Raw genomic sequence first — 21,385 nt, 5'->3', positions numbered from 1 at the left:
AACCAAAATTACTTACTATGGCAAGGTTTTATAGTGGCCTACAAATCAAATTGGTTGAGACTGTACCTACAGGTCTATTCACAAGAGCTGGAGCGCATGAATTGAATGTGAATGATAATAATGTCTGCGCGCGTCACGCAAGAGTGTGGGCCAATCAACTATTTTACCGACACTTTGGGCGTCTCCTGCGTTACCAAAAAAAAAATCTTACTCCCAACAAGATATTTCACGGTTTAATAGGTTGAACTTACGTAGGATGGCATGTATTCATGAACACGATCTATTAAATTACAGAAAAAACATGTTTACTTACAAAAATCTGCAATTGTTTGAAAAATGTCGCGGATAGCTTGAGTAAAAAAGTTGATTTGCCCGTATACGTGTTAAATAGTTTCTTTTTTTTTTTAGTTAATCTTTTCTTATTACAGTCGTGCAGTGTAAAAAAATATCTTTACCTATATAACATTGTTTGAACACTTGACGCCGTGCGGAAAATGCAGAGAAACAGCTGAATTTATTTAGTATTGTTTTACCATCTTTTCGTTGCGGCGTCAATATCTATAAATGAAGTAAACTCCATAGTAATTAGCGAACCCTCAATTTACCATTCTGCCATAAGTATAAGTTATAACTGGTTAGTGAAATTACTTTCTATCAATTCATTCGTGCCAGCTTTTCTGAATTGACCTATTACAATCACTGTTGTCACTTGTCGCCATTGGAAAAGGTATAGTTTGGAAGCTTGAAATAAAAGAGTATACAAATTCCAGCGCATTTATTCGGTAAAATAGTCAAAATTCTACAAGATTAGGCAAACATCACAACTTCATGTGGAAATGCTTAAGAAAATTTCAAGGCAAATAACATTAACGAATCTTAATTACACGTCTTATCAGCGGTATTGTGAGCTCGTTAAGGTAATAAAGTAAGGGACAGGGGGCCGCCAATCCAACAACAGTCGTTGTGACAGCGGGTCGCCTGCGCCGCAGGGAATTGTCGGCCCAGCCACGACCGTGGCGAGTGGCGACCACGTCACCTGTCCGTACCCACCGACGGCCCGCCGGACACACTGCCCCGCCCCACCGAGCACGCAACGCAACACAGATATCGAAGCCTCCGGTTTAAACCTGATATCGACGATCTAAAGATGGATAAGACTCGAAATAACTAATCTGTTAGGCATAATACGCTTATGCATGATCTGTTAGGTTTTTGTGAACGGAGACGAATATGTTTCAGAGCATTTATACGTCGATCGTGCATTTCACTTATTTGGTGCTAATAAGTTACACTAAAATAATTTGGAATAACGCTCGTGTTTCTGCTCTGGCAGTTTCTTTTAGTCTAAAATGCACCGAAAGAAGTGAATGGCTTTAGTTCCCGTACGCATGTTATGCAGATTGAAATGTATGAAAGTTGTTAGTGCCTAAAATAGAAGTTGCGCTTGGATTTCGTAATTTAAAAATTGCATATTTTAATTCCAATAGCTCGTCAAATATACTATAGCTGCAATTAATTGAAAACTGCTTCAAGTTGACTCTTAAATTAGTATCTTATAAAAATGTATACCCTTTTGCGTTCTTTCGTGACCGGCCCGTAAGAGTCGGGAGTGGTTATGTTGCGTTGCGCGCTGCGTCGCCGTTGCTTCGGTCTTACCTTGTCGTAAGTATCCCGTCACCGTATTAGCAAGAGCATTGGACACAACCGTTCAAGCGGACGTTTATAATGTAAGTACGGTATCGAGCGCCTACCTTCGCTCGCGGAGACGGCGCGGGCCGACTCAGCCTCTGAGTCTGTCAACAGTAAGCAATCCGTTTTACATAAACACAATTACAACTATCATAAGATTGTTCACTCGCATGGCTCGTTCGCCGTCACTATGGAATGTTAATCAGAAGAACATTGCGTCTAGAGAAGCATTGAGTATCGCCAAATGTGTTTGAAATTTATCGCTATCGGTTTGACATCTTATTATTTACATACAGTGCAATTTATAAAAGTATTGGCTTCGATTCATTTGCATTTTTGAGTCAACGATGCTAATCTTTCAGAGCGACACGAGACATTACACTAACAAAATAATTCTTCTATACAAAATTAAATAAAAGAAACACAATACTACGTTAAGTTTACCTTCGCCTCCGAAGCCAAAGCTTTTAGAAATGACTGTTAGTTGTATCGAAGAAGCCAGGCGAGCTGTCGCTGCCGCTGTCGCGGGTCCCCCGGGCTGGAGCTAGTACCGGCGCTATCGGAAGCGGTGCTGCATCATCTGCAGGCCGGGCACGCCGCCCGGGAACATGGCGCTCATGGGCATCATGCCGCCCATGCCTCCCATGCTGCCCATGCCTCCCATGCCGCCCATGCCTCCCATGCCGCCCATGCCTCCCATGCCGCCCGGCAGCAGCATTCCTGCACACAAAACACACGTGTTGAACCGAGGGCGGCGCGGGCGCGCTACCAACAGGGGACCGCTGGTCCAACACACGGCTCGGCCGTTGTGACTGCGAACAATCGCCTGTCGATACGCCCGGACCTCCACCGTACATCCATGTGCCGATGTTGCCAAACTCACTGCTGCTGACGAGGTTCACACTAAAAATACCATCAACGCGATTGGGCTGTCTGCCTGTTTCAAATTGAGACTGTCTATTATTGGCTACGCAAAACAAAAAGAGATCTACTATACTAAACAACTAGTGCGACATACAAGTTCTCGTCTATTACTAAGCGAGACTCGCTAAAGAGAACGCGACAACTCGCATTAGCCGTAATATTATTTTTAATATTTATTTTATAAATACTTTAACTAGAGATGTAAAAAAAAAAAACGGGGCCGAATTAAAACCAGCCAGTTACAAAATTAAATTCCATGAAATAGTATTTTTAGTTTGAACCAAAGCCTCTTGAAGTAACGCGTCACACGTGTCGCGTCTACTCGACATTTGCGGTTCTTTAGCCGCAACGTATAAGAGTAATTTTTAGGGTTGCCACCGATACAGAATAGCACATCACTAGTTTTCAGTGAAAAAATAAAAAAAGGGTACCTCTTAAGTTTTAACCCATTCTTTGAGCAGTGTAATATTTAATCTAGCAATACCTGGTTCCATGAGGAGAGCTACATTAATGTGAAGATAGTTTATTGGTGTTTAATTTAGATGATTGATTATCACTCGTTCTGCTCGCAAAAAGGTGGCAACCCTAACTTGAACAGAGTTGAAAGATGGGTCAGTTCGTTAAGTGATGTAGGAAGATGTTGCTGCGTCTATAGGAGGGGACGCGTCGCGGCGTGGACACATGTATGCACTGAGTGTGGCGACTGATTAAGGTGCAGTAAGCAGAGGAACACAGGTAGGTAGGATAAATAATTCACATGAAAAATCACACTTTCAAAAATACTCGGCGATATATAACTGTATCCGTTGACATGCATGTACCGGTGACCGATAACGGTTGCTCGCAGATCCATCTCAGCCAACGACTATCTTCGGTTCATGCACATTGTAAAGCGACAAACTACTGTACGTAAATATTAATATTAGTGTACCCACCCGTAAACCGACAAAAATTCACATCTCTTATGACACTACTAGAAAATCGAGACAGTAATAAGATAGAGCTACTACAGTAAGCAAATCCATTAAGGAATGTGAATAAAATTACCGCTCATTTTCATTCCGTTCCTCGGTTGTGCGGATGGCACATCAAAATCACAGTTATACTCATTCTCGGCAGTGGTTTGTCTACGGCGGATATCGAGCGAGGCGAAAGGCTCTCGTTAGTGAGTTAGGCGAGTGATGCGTTAATGTCTGACTAGCACTAGAGGTAGCCACTGGCTACCACCCCGCGCCGCCCACTCGCAACGCAAACCAAACTTACAAACATAAACAAATTATTCAGAGCTCTGCTTGCCATGGAAAATCGAAAATTAAATTAATCATAAAACCATTTTTATTTCATAAAAACAAGATACTTCATTTTCGGTGATATGAGTTTACAGGATGAGATTTAATTAAAAATAAATTAATTAATTTAAATGCTAAGCTATTGTCAAAACCTAAAACACCCTTAAAACAATTGATGCACCGTGTCGCATGTCCAAGTGTTACATAATCGGTGTAAGTACTGTTGCCAAATTATTGTACAAAAATATTGTTGGAATTTTTTGAACACTAGTTTGTATTGTATGGAATGTGAAAGAATGCCATGAGTATACTTAGCACGTCAACTACTTTAATCTCTTTCGGAAAACATAATAAACGATTCAGTAGTATTATTTGGATCAATCAATATCAATATAAACAGTACCTTCAAATAAACCTTTTACGACCATCACATACTGTGCGTTGACTATTTGACTTACAATTCTTAAAAGTAGAATTATTTAATTTTAACAAAGCTATATTATAGCTGTTTATTAAAGTTTTATCATGGAACAGTATAAAATAACAAGATTAATAAACAGTATAATATAGAACTGGCTTAATTCGCCTAATTATGATAAAGACGAATAATGTATATTATAAAAATCGTAATGTTAGTGTCACCTAATCGACCACGAGCGTTTACAGATACATACTTAACAGTCATTAATTAATATTTGATTATTCCTAATACAAATTTAATTAATTCTCAATTGTATTTCTCAATTCTAAATTGAAACATGTTGGCATGTTGAGATATCTATTAATCATAGATAAAATCCAAACTGATATTTGCTAAATGGATGTAATGTCATCTCATCATCTACGAGAAAAAGATTACTACCAGTTTTTGTGGTCAGTCCCCTAGTCATTTCTTTACATAAGTAGAATGGAAAATTGAAAAAAACAAGTACCATTTTTTAATTCTTTGATTGTTAAATTCTAATAAAGTATGTATCATCAAAGAAGTTATTTAACAAGTCTTACTTATTTATAAACAACTATGCAAAATGTATTCATGTGGTAGTTGTACGACAATTTCAAAGAAAACTAGGATTGGAATCTCTGACAACTTCACTCACTACCTACCTATCAATTCGAGTTGTCAGCTTTGAATAATCTGACATAAAAATATAGGATGTTTGTTTCTGAATATTGTTCGTAATTGTTTTTTTTTAGCTTGGCCTGTTTGTTGTTGTTGTTTTTTTTTAATCGAGATGATTTCGAAAAAGGAGTTACTTTTGTATGTTTTCATTTTACCAAAAAACAAAACTGGACACATTGTTAGGCAAATTAATAATACATAGATAGATTTAATACATTACTCACATTTTTATTTACTAAAATCCTTGCCTCGCCCACCTCATCCTTTATACGCATTTTTACAAAAGCAGCTTCAGTATTGTAACACTTATTAAGAGAAGCAATTTATTGATATGGGTTTACGGTTATGCAAATGACGTCTAGGTTTAGGAACATGAAACAAATTTCTAAATTCTTTTTTTTCTACTTTACTAGGTCTTTATAAAAATATAAAAAATTGACATTGGGTACCTGACGTGTATAATTAGTTTTTTTTTCTTCTATTTTACTAGGTAGACCTAGTAAACGACGCCAGACATATACGTCATCATAATCTGGCAACATTTAATCCTGTCAGCGAGTGAAATTGTCACAGCAAATCGTCCTTCTTTGAAAAGCAATCTTCGTTTTAACTAAATAACTTCTGTATTGATCTGCAAACGCCGAGGGCGCTAACGGTAGTGACTGTAATAGTACTGGTTGGTGTACTGACCAGGCTGTAGCTGCCGCACGAGGTTGAACTGCGGCATGACGGGCAGGACCCCCATGACGGGCGGCATAGAGACCGGCACGCCGACCCGCACGGGCTGAGGCAGCACGCCCACCATCTGCTGCATCATGGGCCGCCGCATGGCCGCCTGCTGGCGCGCCGCTGCCGCCACGGCCGCGTTCATGTGCGCTTGCACCTGGGGGGTTTTAAGCTTCGTTGACGCTTCGTTTCTATGGTAGTGGCAGTTCATTTAAAAATCTGCTGGTGTAAGTATCAATTAGTCCAAGAAGCAAATGTTCTGAGTAGCAAGTGGTCTGAAAAGCAACTGTTTCTAACCGGTTCATGTCGGAAACTTGAAAAAAAAAAAAACAAGTTAGGTTAGAGCTGCCTCAGCCACGCGGAATAGGAGCTCCGATTAAATTTTAAGACCACTTGCCATTTAGAGCAATTGCTAATTTGCTACTTGAACCAGCAATGTGCTTTCAAGTCAAAATGATAAAAAATAACTTCAAAAATTGCGTTACGTAATATTGAACGCCTCCTTGGTATGAATATGTTGTTGTCTGTCACCCAGTGGAAGTACAGTCAACAAAAAGTACAGACAGCGTAAAAAAGCTCGTGTTAAAAATGAAATACTGATAAAAGCTTATTTTTATATAGAAAGTAAACAATGCTGATCTGACCTGTCTTTTTATGAAATAAGTTTTTGTTACAATTAACATGCAAACAATTTAAGATAAATGAAAGCTTGAAAATAAATACAAGCAAGTAACAATGTGATATAGATAGTTAATTTATAGTAATTTAATTAATAATTGTGGTATCACATGTACCGAGCGTTAATTTGAGACCCATTTAGGTCAAAAAATATTTGGATTGTCATACAAAATGACAGTTATTCAAACTTAAGTGGGTCCCAAATTAACGATCGTGACCGGACCTGTTATCAATTTTTAAAAAGCAATTTTCAGAAAAAAGACATGGTAAGATCGTAATTTAACCGTAAAATCTATGAAAATACGCGAGCACATTAAAACAAGGAGCGACGACATTGGTCCCGGAAGGAAATACAAACAATGACATTTCTATTCATATTATTCTTGGTTGTGCTAAGCATTCAATTTAATCTTTTGATGACGCAGTCGTTCGAATCACATTCAGCAACATCAGCAATATTGCACATTTTGTGCATACAGGTACTTTTATAGGACGCACTGAAGTTCAAAGGGTTAATTCTCTTTTATTTATTAGCATTGATGAATGGATGAGATGTTTTTTTCTGAATCGTTTGAACAGCAAATACAAAATCGAAACAAAATAGTGCTAAGGCAAACCAAAATCAGCCTTCATCTGTAAATATTACCTCTTCTCGAGCAAATTCCCGTCACTAATTTAAATGGGTTCAAGCCAATTTGAAACAGCCAGTATGGTACGAGTATGTAATAAATAGAATAACTCAAAATCTGAAATTCATGATGAAAAAACCTCCATGCTGTTTATGAACTTCGGGTTTTGATCTGAATGCTGTATGTTATCAAATACACGCATGAGCGCTGGCAGGGCGCTTTTCAGGAGGGTATATGGCAAGATTGCAACTAAGGGGCTGCAATATCCTTAAAATTTATATACAAGTGCACACCAACTCTAGTGACAATGAGTGCTACGCACGAGTATACAACAATTTTTCATCTTGAATTCCAGTTCTCGAGTGTCCTTACCGCCCCTCACCAGATCTTACCATTCTTACCTCGGCCTGGCTCGTGCTCGGTGTGATCATTGTGGGCTGCGGCTGCGCCTGTATCTGCGGCTCCTTGGGCTTGGGGCGATACTTAGCGTTCCTCGCCCGTATCTCTTCGAGAGACACGTCTTCCGGCGGATGGATGATCTTGGAACTGGCGCCGGTGGAGGTGACGAGAGGGCACACGTTGGCTGCTGGCGGTTTCACGTCGCCGTTCTCTCTGTGGTCCAGGCTCGAGTTGGATGTGGTTGGAGGCGCGCTTATGGTCGCGTTGCTGGTGAAGTTGTAGATATGTTTTGACAAGTTTGTATGAGTCATGTTTCATAGAAGCATTCAAGATAGCACTTCACAGTTTCATGAAGTATAAATAATAATAATAAAAATGTTTATTGTACTCAAAAAGAAGTGTTACAAGTAACATAAACTTATGTTTGTACAAAAACATCTTAAGTAAGTGGTTGAGCTTTCAACCCCTAAACTAGGTTTAAACCTGTGCCTTAGGGGCTTGAGTTCGTCCGAAATTAATGTCTTAAACAAACATGTTCTTGGACAATGTAACAGCACATTAATCAGTAGTAAAAATGAAATAGGAAGTCATCCCTCGGTGACAAGAATTTTGGTTCAGTAGTGATAGGTTTCAATGGGATGAACGTTGGGATACTTACAATCTAACTGTAATAGTTGAGGTAGATGTCATTGTGATTTTAAGTGTAGATATTGTTGCCAAGTATATATCAGAGGTGCATAAAAATATGAATCGCGCACCAGGGTGCAGCATTTTTGCAATAAATTACTCTGACAGATGTCAAGATGAAAAGGTTCCACCCTAGTATGAAGTGGTTCCTAACTTTTTTAGTTTTCACCCCATGCTGAGAACCCTTGATATCTTGTAAGGCTCTGTTAGTTACCTGTAAGCAGGGAAGGTAGGTTTACTCGGCGTGGAGGTTGGTACGCTGGCGGCCGGGAACAGCGGCCGCATGCCGGGCATCATCATCCTGTAACAATCACCATTGTCATTACGCAACTTGTCTAAATGATAATTATTCACTCACATGCTTTGAATTTTGAGTTGAACTCTATTCATTAACAAAATAAGAGCGTTGACAGGCAACTAGAGTCGCTAAAAGCATGTGAGTGGATAAAAGAAGAGAGTAGGTAAGTAACTGAGCAACAAAATGGTCATTATTTTGTTTTCATAGTTAATACTGTTAAATACATGAGTTTTATGAGGTCAAAACAATCAGATCAGATCTGTCTGAGGCAACCTTAGCCAGGCTATTCCTAGTTTTTCGCACTGGGGACAAGTGGAAAAATAATCACAGTAGTCCAGTGATTATATTGAACTAATATTTTTATCCACTTATAATATAAATGAGAATAGTCCTAAGCCTCACTTTTAACACATCCAGATTAATCTGTGCAATGCATTCCTAAACTTTTTTACTTTGCAGCATAGTGTTCAGTTTTAGTTCTTATTGAAGCGAAACATTAGTACCTCATTTTTTTTTAAGATTTAGTAGGGAGAGTAAGGGAAGAGAAAATGGGATAATGACGCAGCGTCATAAGTTTTGCGTTTTTAATATTCTTAAATATTTTTAAGACATTTCCCTACTAGGTCTTGGTGGTTGATTAACACATTTTGTTAATTAGCATCAATTTGGTTAGCATTATAAAAAGGTTTACACAGCTGGCTATCAAGGGAAATAAAACTGATGTCACATGAGGCTATTATGCTAATAGTTAATTAAAACAACAAGAGTAATAATTAAGCCATGGGAGGGCTTTATAGTTAGCTGTAGCCTGTAATGCTATAAATTACGGTGATACCAATTTTTTTTTTAATAATTTTTAGATATTTATTTCTTTTTTTAGGGTTTTGTAGCCAATTTCTACACCATAGGGCTGTATCTTTTAACTACAGTAGCTACACTTCAGATTTTCAGTGTGTATTACGAGAGTGATTATAATAACAAATAATAAAGGGGGCCCTGCCAAGAAAAAATTGTCTTGGTAGTGTATAGTAAAGAATCCTTGATTAGAAGAATTTGTACAACATGAACTTCTGTTAATTCAGTTTTTTTCAAACACATTAAAACAAACAATGATTTTGTATACCTACATGATTAACAGTTAGTTAATAGTAGGGGTCAAACAGTGCGTACCTTAGAAACTTCTGGGTGTCATGTTCAAATATAGTCATGGGTCTAAAATAGAAAGAAAAGTTGTAACTGTGGTAGTTTAGATGTCCATAGGCCGTGTTGGTAGAAAACATTTTTGCTCATATTTTATTACCACACTGGTTAGAAGAAAATACTAAGCTTATGAACTAAGTTTAAAACTATTGAACCAATTGAATCCTGAACCACAATGGACACAGATTTTATCATAATTAGGGGCTGTTTCACCATCCATTGATTAGCTTTAACCGACGGTTAAATGTGATGCGGTCTCCGTCTATTCAAACAAAATTAATAGAGACGGCATCACACCTAACCGCCAGTTAACACTAATCAATGGATGGTGAAACAGCCCCTTACTCTCCTATTTTAAACATAGGTGTAAAAAAAACTGCTTACCGAGCCTGTGCCTGCATGAAGGGTGGCATCATAGCGTTCATCTGCATATGCCCAGGGTACATCCCTGGTGGTACGGGACCCATGGGTGTCGGTAAAATGCCCTGGGTCACTGAAGATGGTCCAGCCCCCAACTTAATTAAACAATACAAGGTTTAATTTTAATGGATGAATAACCTGAGAACCAGTAGTTGTCTTTGAGGACAGGCAGTTAGGCATACTCAACTAAATTATAGTTATTGTGGTTGAATGAAGGTTTAAAATGGAAATATTGTGAAATTGTTTATACAATATCTCATTTCACAACTAAGTATAACAAAGCAGTGGAAATTATCATAAAAATATCAGTAATTAAGATGGTTTTTTTTGGAATCTTTTTGTATTTTTTATTTCAATTCCAAATTTTTACTTTTACGGTCATCCCGCAAAACCTAAATTGAAAATACAAACTGAAAATATAGATGCACAGAAAAACCAGAAAAATAAGACCAGCACTGGGAATCGAACCCAGGTCCTCGGTATTCCGTACCGCGTGCTATACCGCTACACCACTGCTGGACAACGGTACAGACACGAATTTCCCCTATGCACCACATATCTCAGCTTGTTTGTTTCTTATTTAGCCACTTAAGCAGTGACGCTAGTGACATCTATACCATAGCCCTCATCGAGAAACTTTCAATCAATATCATATTCATATCAATATCAGTAATTACGAATAAGTAGACTGTGGTTTAAGAAACGCTTTTTGTATCATGTGTGATTTTTTTACTTTCCCAGGATTAGAGCTTATCCATGTTAAAGCAGGGATAAGATAAGGTAACTAGTAATTATTAAAACTTATTATTTAGAATCAGTACAGTGCAGTTACAGTAGATTCTACTTGAAATATTATGATTGTTTTAGTGCTTACTATAATTTATCAACATAGGGTATGTTTAGAGTATCATATTCTATTATTATAACAATAGTTAGTGCTACTTGTTTACTAAGTAATCTAGGTTCATCACCTGTAATCTGAATTGCACAATATAATTATCAATATTCCTTCCTCCATGCTATATCTATTTTGAGTTAAGTCTGTAGTGTATATAATTATCTGAATTATATTGTGTGTAAACTTTTACTAGGATTTTTATATGGTTGGAAAATAACCAGATAATATTAATGATGATTTCCAACCCGCTTGTAATCAATGTTATCTGATTTATATTAAATCTTTTAATGGTCCGTCATCACAATAGTGTATGAAATAGATATGAAGAAAATTAATTCAGTCAAAAACTTTAAATTTTATATATTTTTTAAAAGTTGGTTAACCCTTTATAAGGCCCCATTTATTGGAGCAAACTACCACAGAATCAAAAGCAGCTATTGAATACATACCTGACAAAGAATAGCAATAAGGTTCAGTTTCCAACTCAATGCAAGTGGTTGCTAAATCGCCTCTGCCTTATTAACGGTTAAACTGGATTTATCTGGTACAATGATATAATTAATTATATATTTTGTACTTACCAAAGCTGGAGTAGCTTTCTTTTTCGCTGCAGGTTCATCATCTTCACTGTCTGAAGCCTTTCCGCCACCTAAACAGTAACCTTCAGATAAGAAATGAACTTCTACAACCAATTATCTAGGTAAAGCTTAGGGTGGTGTAACAATAAACCTCAATAGTGGTTAGTTTGCCAGAAAACACTAAATTCAACTACACACCGATAACACCTATTGTAAACAGCTACTGTGTTCTGAACATAGTAAAATGAAGAAAATATAAAAAGTACATACAGATGGATCCAAAGACCAACTGTCCAAGTCGAAAAAAAAGTTTTTATACCTGATTTTTGCTTCTCATGCTCCCTTATATCTTCAGGTGGAATACCTTCCATACCATAAATTTCTATTTCTATATTTGACCTATTTGGTAATGAATTTGGTACTTTGTCTATGGCTTCCTTGTGGACCTGCAAAAAAGTGGGTATTGTGGTATATTTTGCTTAATTCGAAATGTATTATGTATGCGTCATTACTGCCCAAGGAGTAATGGCCGATATTTACGTACTATTATGGGAGTAGAATTAGCGCGTATGGCGCACTAAAATAAAACAGCTAATAAGAGGACTGGCGCATTAGCCGTGGGCGTATGGCGAGGCGCCAACTACTCGTAGGGCTGACGTACCTGCATGCAGTGTATAGACAATCCCGGCCCCGTATATAATTTCTTATGACAAATGTGACATTTGAAATGCTTGGCTTTCTGGTGTTGGATTAAAATCTTCTCATCGTCGAACTCCCGGTTGCAATACCTGACTGAACGCTAAGGAAATCATAATAAAAAAAACATTGCGCATTCATTACTTGACCTAAATATCAAGGTCGGCTTTGGTTGGAAGAGTGAATAAGTATTTGAAAAGGATACCAGCACCACGGTTTCGATGCCTTCTTCTTCTTCCTACCCATTTTAACAAATCACTGACACTTAAAACAACTAAGTAATGCAACAATAATTTAGTTGAATGCTAAACTTAAGAGCTAGATATCACAGATGTATGTTTTTAACACGATTGCAATAAGATAGAATAAGTATTTAACACAATATTGCGACGCACACACCAAGAACACGCAACGCAAAGGAAAGGAAGCTATTCAAAATGGCGGCCTGAATGAACCGCGACGACCAGTGTTGCCACCTTGCCCGAAGAAAAAGTAAAGTAGTAAAGTAAGTAGCTAAACATTTATCATAATATGTTAAGTTAACATATGGTAAAAAGTTGCAAGATTCGAAAAAAACAAACACAAGTACAAACTGGTTAAAAAAAAACAACGGTCTTAAGTCTTATATTTCGAAGTCCATGTATATTTCTTTCTCTTACATTATTATTTACGGAAAAATGTATTCAAAATCGATGTCACCTTGTGATGTTGAAGGTCCGGCTTCTTAATCTTTTCTGGGTTTCTTAGTTTTTCCTACTTATTTCTTGCAGGATATTCTCAGTAATTATGTAGGTAGCGCACGTAAGTACGTTTAACATTACAAAATTAAATTGATTTTGAGCTAGAAAGGGTGGTTTTGTAGCTATTTCGTAAATGTGGCTAGATCTAGCTAAAAATTGGCTAAAGTGGCAACACTGGCGACGTCAGGCACAGTGTTGTCACATACAATTTTGGAAAAACGGTGGAGCAGGATACAAAAATTAGTAGAAATTGGTAGAATTTCAAATGGAAAATAGGAAGATCTAAAGGATAATACATTTTTAATGATTAAAAATGTGAATAAAATGTCTTAAATTATCTATTCGTGATGTTTAGTTTATACATATTCTTATTAAATAATCTCAAATGTGAGTAAGGATCTCAACTTGACGCGTTCGGTTTTAAGCTTTGAGATAGTCTAAGTAACATTTCATTACACGCATGGAGAATTGTTTACGATCGTAGTATTTTGAAAAATAGGTAGATTAAGTAGTTAGATAGAGGTTATAGGGATAGTTAGTGTTTTATATTTATTTTTATAAATGAAATATGAATACTTTAATATTAAGATTTATTAGCATTTTAAAACATCATACATAAGCAAGACGTACCGCAATATCTGTCAATCATAATACCACAGATACATTATATTTTTTTTAAAACTATGATTCGTTTCACTCATAAATCACCTCCCCTTCTAACTTATTAAACAAAATATTGACCCATTATAGGTCTAAGACCTGTCTAGGTTTTACAATTCTACCACTTCTGGTTGTTATTTTTAGAGTCACCAAGCTCCTTTCATTACATTGATTGATGTTAGATTCATGTCTATTTATACTGCAATCATTATTTATGCTATCCTTTGGATTACAATAGTTATTATCAGATAAAAGAGGATAGAGTGTGTTTTGTACAGTATATTTGTTTGATGTATTCTCACTAAAAGATTTATTTAAATGTTTTATATTTCTTCTTATTTTGCAATCCATTCCTTCCTTTTTTATCCAATAAGATCTTGGTTCCCTACATTTATCAATTACAGTTCCCTTTTTCCAATATTTTTCTTTGTCAGTCTTGTATACAATCTTATCTCCTATTTCGTACTTAGCAATTTTCTTCCTCACCCGTTTTTCATTTTCTATAAGAGACTGTTTCAAGGTTATAGGTATAGGTAGGTATAGGTATTAGCGGGCTGTTTTCCGCAACTCGACGTCTAAGTGCGCCTATTTTGCGTGATTAGGCTGTAGGCACTATTCATGCCAGCCTAGCTCCTGGAGGAAGCCTAGCAAACCCTTCACGTTGCCGGCGACTTCCTGCAGTGACCCCGGTGATCCGAGGTGTAGTGCCCTGTAGTTCGCCACACCAGAGCATTCCAGAAGGATGTGAGTGGCTGTCTCTTCTGCCTCCATGCATGCTCTGCACAGGGGGCTGTCTGTAACACCTAGATTATGTAAGTGCTTGTTTAGTAAAGCATGACCAGTAAGAGCACCGACCAGCAGTCGGAGTTGATCCCTCCTAAGTCCGCGAAGCTTGCGGGACAATCCGGGGTTGATCGTCGGGAGGGCTTCTCTGGTTTGCCTGCATGTATCTAGGTTCGTCCAATATTGTTGGTGCATTACCTTGGTGTTGTGTCGCAGTTTGCCGCGCAGCCATCCAAAGGGCAGAGGTAGAATGGGTTCGGGACCGAAGACCTTCATGTCCGAACCCCCTCTAGCCAATCGGTCGGCCGCGTCGTTACCTCGCGATCCACTGTGTCCTTTTATCCATTGTAGTGTTATGGTGTTTGTCTCACTTACCAACGTCAGAGCTCGATGGCACTCGTAGATTAGCCCTGATGTCATTGTGTCGCTCTGCAGGGCTTGCAAGACCGATTTGCTGTCAGAAAGTATACGGATAGGAAAATCCTGTACCTTCCTGGAGTCAATCGCTGCAGTTGCCATTATGATTCCCATACATTCCGCTTGGAAGACGGTATTATGGGCTCCTAGTGGCTTTGATATGTTGATATTCAGGTCCTCTGAGTGTGTTCCAGAGCCTGTACCAGTTGATGTCTTTGACCCGTCCGTGAAGATCCTTAGCTCTTTCAAGTTGAGTCCTTCCCCCGGGTCTTCGTGTAGTTGTATCTTGTATTTTTTATCGAATACGTACTGTTTGGGTATCCTGTCGGTGACCGCCTCAAAGAGTGGTTCCCTGTGTACCAGTTCATCAAGCAGTTTGGCGTGTGGAACACTTATGCTTTTCCATAGGTTTAGCTTTTTTAGTCTTACCGCCGTCGCTCCCGCCTCCTGTTGGATAAACAGATGCAGCGGCGGCAGGCCAAGCAAAGCTTCCAGGGCCGCAGTCGGAGTCGTCCTCATACAGCCCGTGGTTGCCATGCAAGCCAGCCTCTGGAATCGTTGTAGCTTTGCTTCGACGCTGATTAGTTTGGTTCGTGGCCACCAAACCACTGCACCGTAGCTGATTATAGGTCTGATGACTGACTGGTATAGCCATAGAGTGACCTTGGGTGATAAACCCCATTGCTTACCTACCATTCTACGGCACTGCCAGAAAGCCACCGTGGCCTTGTCGATCTTATTGTTGAGATGGTTACTCCAGTTCAATTTGCTATCCAGTATTACTCCTAGATACTTTACCTCCGAACTGAACTGTAGTTCCGTGTTGAACAGTCTGGGGGGGTTATAGTTGCCCAGCAGTCGTTTGTTTGTGAACATTACCTGTTCTGTCTTCTTGGGGTTGACAGTTAGTTCGTTTTCGATGCACCATCGTTCCACGATCCGTATTGCCTGCTGCGTGACGTCACACACAGTGCTGCTGACTCTACCGCTTATTAATATAGCAATATCGTCAGCGTACCCGATCGTGTAGTAATGGTGTTGGTTAAGTCTGGTTATGAGGTCGTTTACTACCATGTTCCACAGTAGTGGTGACAACACCCCTCCTTGTGGACATCCTCTGGCTACCAGTGCATGTTGTGTCTCAGATGAGTTGAGTCTGATGATTCTTTTGCTGAGCATGTTACCTATCCATTCGACCATGACCGGATTCACTCTGTGTCTTGTCAGGGCCGAAGTGATGCTGCTGAAGTTGGTCTTATCGAAGGCTCCTTCCTGTTTCAAGGTTAAAAGTTTATGTACATTTTTCTCAACCTTAGGTTTTAGTGCCTCTGAATTAGTTGGTAGCAATGTCCTTACTCTTCTACTGTTCAAAATTTGTGAAGGAGAAACACTTAGTGTTGACAGAGGTGTATTATTGTAACTTAACACATAATCCCTGTAATCTACTTTATCCTCATGTGCTTTCTTTAAAATATTTTTACTGATATGGACTCCTTTCTCCGCTAACCCGTTACTTTTTGGATAATGCGGGCTACTTGTTATCAGTAATATGTCTTTACTTTTATAATATTTGTTACACTCTAGTGAATTAAAGGGATTATTATCTGCAATAACTTCCTCAGGGTAACCAAATCTAGTAAAAACTTCTTGGAATGCATTTATTACAGATCTGGATGTCTTATCTGGTAAGGGCAAAACTTCAAGCCAATGAGAAAAATAATCAACTATCACAAGATAATATTTTCCAAAAATTTCTAAGATGTCAGTACCTACTTTGGCATATCTTCTATTAGGAACCTTATGGCTCAACAAGCTATCTGTTTTATTAGCAGATCTAAATTTTTCACATGTACGACATTTTAACACATAATCATTGATATCTTTGGAAAGTCCAGGCCAGTAAAATAACTGCCTTGCTTTTTTTATACTCTTACATATTCCTATATGCCCTTCATGAACTAAATTTAAAACATAGCTTCTCAAAATTTTAGGTACAATTATTTTGTTTTCATAGAAAGCCAAACCAGATTCAAAGTAAATACCTTCCTTTAACTTATAATAATCTTGACATTCTTTTGGAATCATTTTTTCTTCTGGCCATCCAGTAATATAGTATTTATTTAGCATACTTAATATTTTATCACATTTAGTTTCAGTTTGAAATTCTTGTTTTCTTTCTGGTGTCATAGGTAAGTGTACAGTAACAGAATGTACCATTTGTAACATTTCTTTATCATTTTCAGTAGATTTCAAACTGTTTCTAGACAACATGTCAGCAAAGTGCAATAATTTTCCTGGCACATAATACACATTTAACTTATACATGAACAATTTTAGTCTCAAGCGTTTCAGTCGAGGAGATCCAATTTTACATATTGGTTTTGACATAATTGACACAATGGGCTTGTGATCTGTCTGAACATCTACATCCAAACCATAAATATATCTGTGAAATTTTTTAGCTGCATAGCATATTGCAAGTAGTTCTTTCTCAGTTTGACTATAATTAAGCTCAGATTCATTCATGGTTCTTGATGCACAAGCAACTAATTTTAATATATTATTACTACCACGTTGGAATAGACAACAACCTACAACATTCTTACTGGCATCACACTGCAAGATTATTTCTTTTTTTGAATCAAATGATGTCAATGATGGAGCAGTACACACTTTTCTCTTTAGCTCAGCAAACGCTAACCTATGAGCTGGTAGCCAGAAAAACTCAGTATCTTTTTTTAGCAATTTACAGAGGTGCCATTAAATTTGCCATATCAGGCACATATCTACGTACATAGTTGAATGAGCCTAAGATTTGTCTAAGCTCATCTCGGTTAGTTGGTTCTTCCAACTTGAACAGTGACTCTACTCTATCTTTATCCAGCGACATTCCATTTTCATTAAAAACTTGTCCAACATATTTTACCTCGGTTTGTTTGAACTGAAATTTATTTTTATTGAAGACAATACCAAGTTTTTTAGCCTTTGACATTACATTTTGCAGTGCTATGTCATGTTCCTTTTCAGTTTTACCCATAACTAGAATATCATCAGCCCATACAACTACATTTTGTATATCAGCGAATTGACCCTCAAGGACATCTTGAAACAGTTCCGGGGCATTCATTAAACCATAAGGTAGGACCAAGTACCTAAAAACACCAAAAGGTGTGGCAAAACAACATTTCCATGAAGATTCTTCCGACAAAGTCAAGTGATGGAAGCCTTCTGTGAGGTCCAATACTGAAAAAAATTTCTTACCCTGCAGTTTAAAACTTAAGTCTTCTAGTGTGGGCAACATTTTAGGTTTATTAATTATAATTTTATTTAAGTCGGATGGATCAAGGCACAATCTAATTTTTCCATTTGGCTTTTCCACTATGACTATTCTGTTTACACAAGCATTTTCATGAATATTTTCAACCTTAACAATCGATTTCCTATCAATTAGTCGTTCTAGTTCAGTTTTTAGTGGTGGCAGCAAACAAGAAGGTAGCCTGCAAGAGGGGTGACATATTTGTTCTCCTGAACTTTTTGTAGGAATTTCCACCTTCCCTGGCAACCTTCCTATTCCCTCAAACACCTCAATATTATTATTTATAAATTTCTCTTTATTTGCATCCACTTCAATGGAATGCACTCTCTTAATAAGATTTAACGACACACATCCAGGCAGACCCAGGAGCATTGTGCCAACCTCAACTACTACAAAATTTTCATTACATATTTTATCTTTATATTTGCATTGAAGGTTGACAATTCCTACTGCTTCTACTATGTCGCCAGTAAAACTTTGAATTTTAAAATTTGTGCTTTGAAGTTTTAAATTTAACTTTTTATTAATTTTCTTAAATATTTTAACGGGCATAATGCTCACCTCTGCTCCTGTATCCAACTTACAGTTAACCTTTATATTCTCAATTGTTAATGTTTCTGTCCATTCCGATTTTTTCTCACTTGACACTACACAAACTTCACCACAACACAAACTGTCATCTGATGATTGTTCTGCATTGGACTCACACTTTGCCTCTCGAACACTTTTAACTCTGCAGCTAACAGCTAGATGGTTATAAATTCCACATCTTGAACATTTTTTTTCAAAAGCGGGACACTCTCTTGGGCCATGTCTCTTCTGGCAACGACGACAGTTAAATTCCTCTTTACATTTCTTTGTATCCTTACAAATTTTTATTGGCTTTTTCTCTGCTTTGAAAGCCACCCTATCTATTTCGACAGATGGGTTCATCTCCTTGACCTGTGTCCGGCTGACCTCAGCAGCTCTACACATACTTGCAGCTTTTTCAAGGGTTAAATTTTCAATTCTCAACATTGCTTCCTGAAGTCCTTTGTCAAAAATTCCTTGGACAATCCTATCTCTTAACAGTTGATCCTCCATTCCCAACATATAATTGCATTTATCAATTTGTTGACGCAGGCTTGTATAGAAGTTATCAAATTTCTCCCCTTCTTCTTGCCTTCTCTCATTGAATCTGTATCTTTCAAAAACCTCATTTGAATTTGGGTTTATATACTTTTCTATCTCTGCTAATATTTTGCTATAGCTCTGGCTGTCTTCCTTGGACATTTTAAAAGTCTGCACCACCTTAGTTGACTCAGGACCCAGCATATTTCTCAACAAAGACAACTTAATTTTGTCATTGCCCTCGTCCTGACCAATACCTACCAAATAATCTTCGAACATGCAGCGCCATGCTTTCCAATCTGATGCTGCTGCCTCTGAGCGTATATCGAAATTCGGAGGCAATTTTACTGGATTCTGCTCCATGCTGACGACAAAATCTATCTGTCTTAAACTTGACAATCCTCAATCACGAAGTCTTGAGACATACACTGTAAATTTAGTGATTTGTCGACTGCGCCATGTTTTATATTTATTTTTATAAATGAAATATGAATACTTTAATATTAAGATTTATTAGCATTTTAAAACATCATACATAAGCAAGACGTACCGCAATATCTGTCAATCATAATACCACAGATACATTATATTTTTTTTAAAACTATGATTCGTTTCACTCATAAATCAGTTAGGTAGTAGATAGAGGCCAAGGATGGTAGATAGGTAGACTGTGCGTGCACGACATCAGCGCCACCTAGCGTCCGCAACTTTTTTTGGCTCTGATGCTCTGACGTTTTGAAATTTCATCGCGACATTGTGACAAAAATCAAACATGAATCAAACCTATAACGTATTAATTTATAAATTATAATACAAAATTACTGTGATACCGTTATTTGGGTGGACAAGAGGTTGTGAATTCATTTTTGGTCATTAAAATTAAATGAGGTAAGTAACATTTATTCAAAAAGTGCGTTTTATTTTCGTTATGTCAGGGTTTGTTTAAAATAAAAAACATAATTAAGAATTTACTTATTAAGGGCAACTCATAGCCTAGCAACTAAAATCTTTAAAAATAAAGATTAGCTAGGAATATCATGTACTTAACTAATTGTAAAATTGTTATGAAATAAAGTAATAATATTTTTTTTTTAGGTGGTTAAAGTCTATTTCAATTCAATTCAATTTTTAAAAAATATAGCTCCATCGAAACTATCGATGATTCCACCAATGTCGAGGTTGAAAAAGACACTATCGGTAAGGCCGTTGTGCGGTAGCTTCGGTGTTCAGTACTCGGTTAAAGTCTATACAAATTGCTTTGTTAATGACAGATTCATATGAGTATGACAGATGACAGAGCCTAGATTATTTCTTCTTTTGGCCACTATGAGCGCTGCGAAAGATTTCATTACCCCCCCACCTAGTACTTCGCACCCTCCGAATAGTCTGGCAAAAAAGAGTAGAAAAAAAAACCGGCCAAGAGCGTGTCAGACACGCCCAAAAAAGGGTTCCGTAGCCATTACGAAACAATTAAGTAATAGTTTTCTAAGGATTTCGTATTTTGTACGGAATATTCCAAGTTAAGGTATATTTTATACCTTAGGCTACTATTTAAGAGTAAAACTACTAATAATTCTCAAGCAAACTTAGCCATTATAGTTTTCCTTAAATGTTTGATATACTTACTACCATGCTGACTTTTTTCAAATTTTTCCACCCACCGGTGTAGATTTTAGAGGGGGGGGGGGACGCTCGATTTTAATGAAAATTTGTACTTTAAAGTTGAATATTTTGGAAACAAATCACTAAATCGAAAAATCGTTTCAGCAACCCCCTAATGGTTTTAATGGAGACCTATCCAACGATACCCCACACTATAAGGTTGGATGAGAAAAAAAATCACCCCACTTTACGTCTATGGTACCTACCTACTCTCAAAAAAAATTTTTTTTAATTGTACTATGTATTTTGTCGGCATAGTTTACATATATATTCATGCAAAATTACATATTTCTAGCATTGATAGTCTCTGAGCAAAGCCGCGGACGAACAGACAGACAGACAGACATGGCGACTATAAGGGTTCCGTTGCCACTTTTTAATTTCTACTCTTTTTGCCAGACTATATTTAATACGAGAGCCTTAGTGGCGACAACGAAACATGTTGCCAGCAGGGCTACTCCGA

The 21,385-nt window shown here is 37.5% G+C and overlaps 2 protein-coding genes across 5 annotated transcripts; both read right to left on the bottom strand.

The window, feature by feature from the left end:
• Positions 1-760: 760 nt before the first annotated feature.
• BuGZ (Bub3 interacting GLEBS and Zinc finger domain protein) lies at positions 761-12,710 on the bottom strand. Of its 4 annotated transcripts, XR_012452333.1 has the most exons (11): positions 12,440-12,710; positions 12,200-12,326; positions 11,858-11,984; positions 11,542-11,609; positions 10,027-10,157; positions 9,613-9,654; positions 8,359-8,445; positions 7,451-7,724; positions 5,716-5,908; positions 2,134-2,409; positions 761-1,793 (listed from the first exon to the last, which is right to left on the bottom strand). XR_012452333.1 is itself a non-coding variant. In XM_074099880.1 (10 exons), the coding sequence occupies exons 1-10, from the start codon at positions 12,478-12,480 to the stop codon at positions 2,246-2,248; spliced, it is 1,254 nt and encodes a 417-aa protein (XP_073955981.1). In that variant the 5' UTR covers positions 12,481-12,710; the 3' UTR covers positions 761-2,245. The 4 variants fall into 4 exon arrangements, 3 of the variants coding, with proteins under 3 accessions (XP_073955981.1, XP_073955982.1, XP_073955983.1); XM_074099880.1 differs by having other exon boundaries at positions 761-2,409; XM_074099881.1 differs by having other exon boundaries at positions 761-2,409; positions 7,460-7,724.
• Positions 12,711-13,851: 1,141 nt separating this feature from the next.
• LOC141437144 (uncharacterized) lies at positions 13,852-19,623 on the bottom strand. Its single transcript, XM_074100407.1, has 4 exons — positions 19,128-19,623; positions 17,049-17,128; positions 14,300-16,106; positions 13,852-13,856 (listed from the first exon to the last, which is right to left on the bottom strand). Exons 1-4 carry the CDS (start codon positions 19,621-19,623, stop codon positions 13,852-13,854), a joined length of 2,388 nt encoding a protein of 795 aa, XP_073956508.1.
• Positions 19,624-21,385: the final 1,762 nt, after the last annotated feature.

Source organism: Choristoneura fumiferana, chromosome 17 (assembly GCF_025370935.1).
Source record: "Choristoneura fumiferana chromosome 17, NRCan_CFum_1, whole genome shotgun sequence".
Lineage (NCBI taxonomy): Eukaryota > Metazoa > Arthropoda > Insecta > Lepidoptera > Tortricidae > Choristoneura > Choristoneura fumiferana.
This window is presented reverse-complemented; position numbering and strand designations above follow the sequence as displayed.

Excerpts from the sequence above, each read along its gene's own strand:
- BuGZ (XM_074099880.1), bottom strand. The coding sequence starts at position 12,480 with ATGGGTAGGAAGAAGAAGAAGGCATCGAAACCGTGGTGCTG. Across the intron at positions 8,446-9,612 it reads GACACCCAGAAGTTTCTAAG|GATGATGATGCCCGGCATGC; the intron begins GTACGCACTGTT and ends TGATTGTTACAG. Across the intron at positions 5,909-7,450 it reads GCCAGGCCGAGGTAAGAATG|GTGCAAGCGCACATGAACGC; the intron begins GTAAGATCTGGT and ends AAAACCCCCCAG.
- LOC141437144 (XM_074100407.1), bottom strand. The coding sequence starts at position 19,623 with ATGGAGCAGAATCCAGTAAAATTGCCTCCGAATTTCGATATACGCTCA. Across the intron at positions 17,129-19,127 it reads AACCCTTGAAAAAGCTGCAA|GAAAATTATTGCACTTTGCT; the intron begins GTATGTGTAGAG and ends ATTATGTGCCAG. Across the intron at positions 16,107-17,048 it reads ATAAAGAAATGTTACAAATG|GAAGGAGCCTTCGATAAGAC; the intron begins GTACATTCTGTT and ends ACCTTGAAACAG.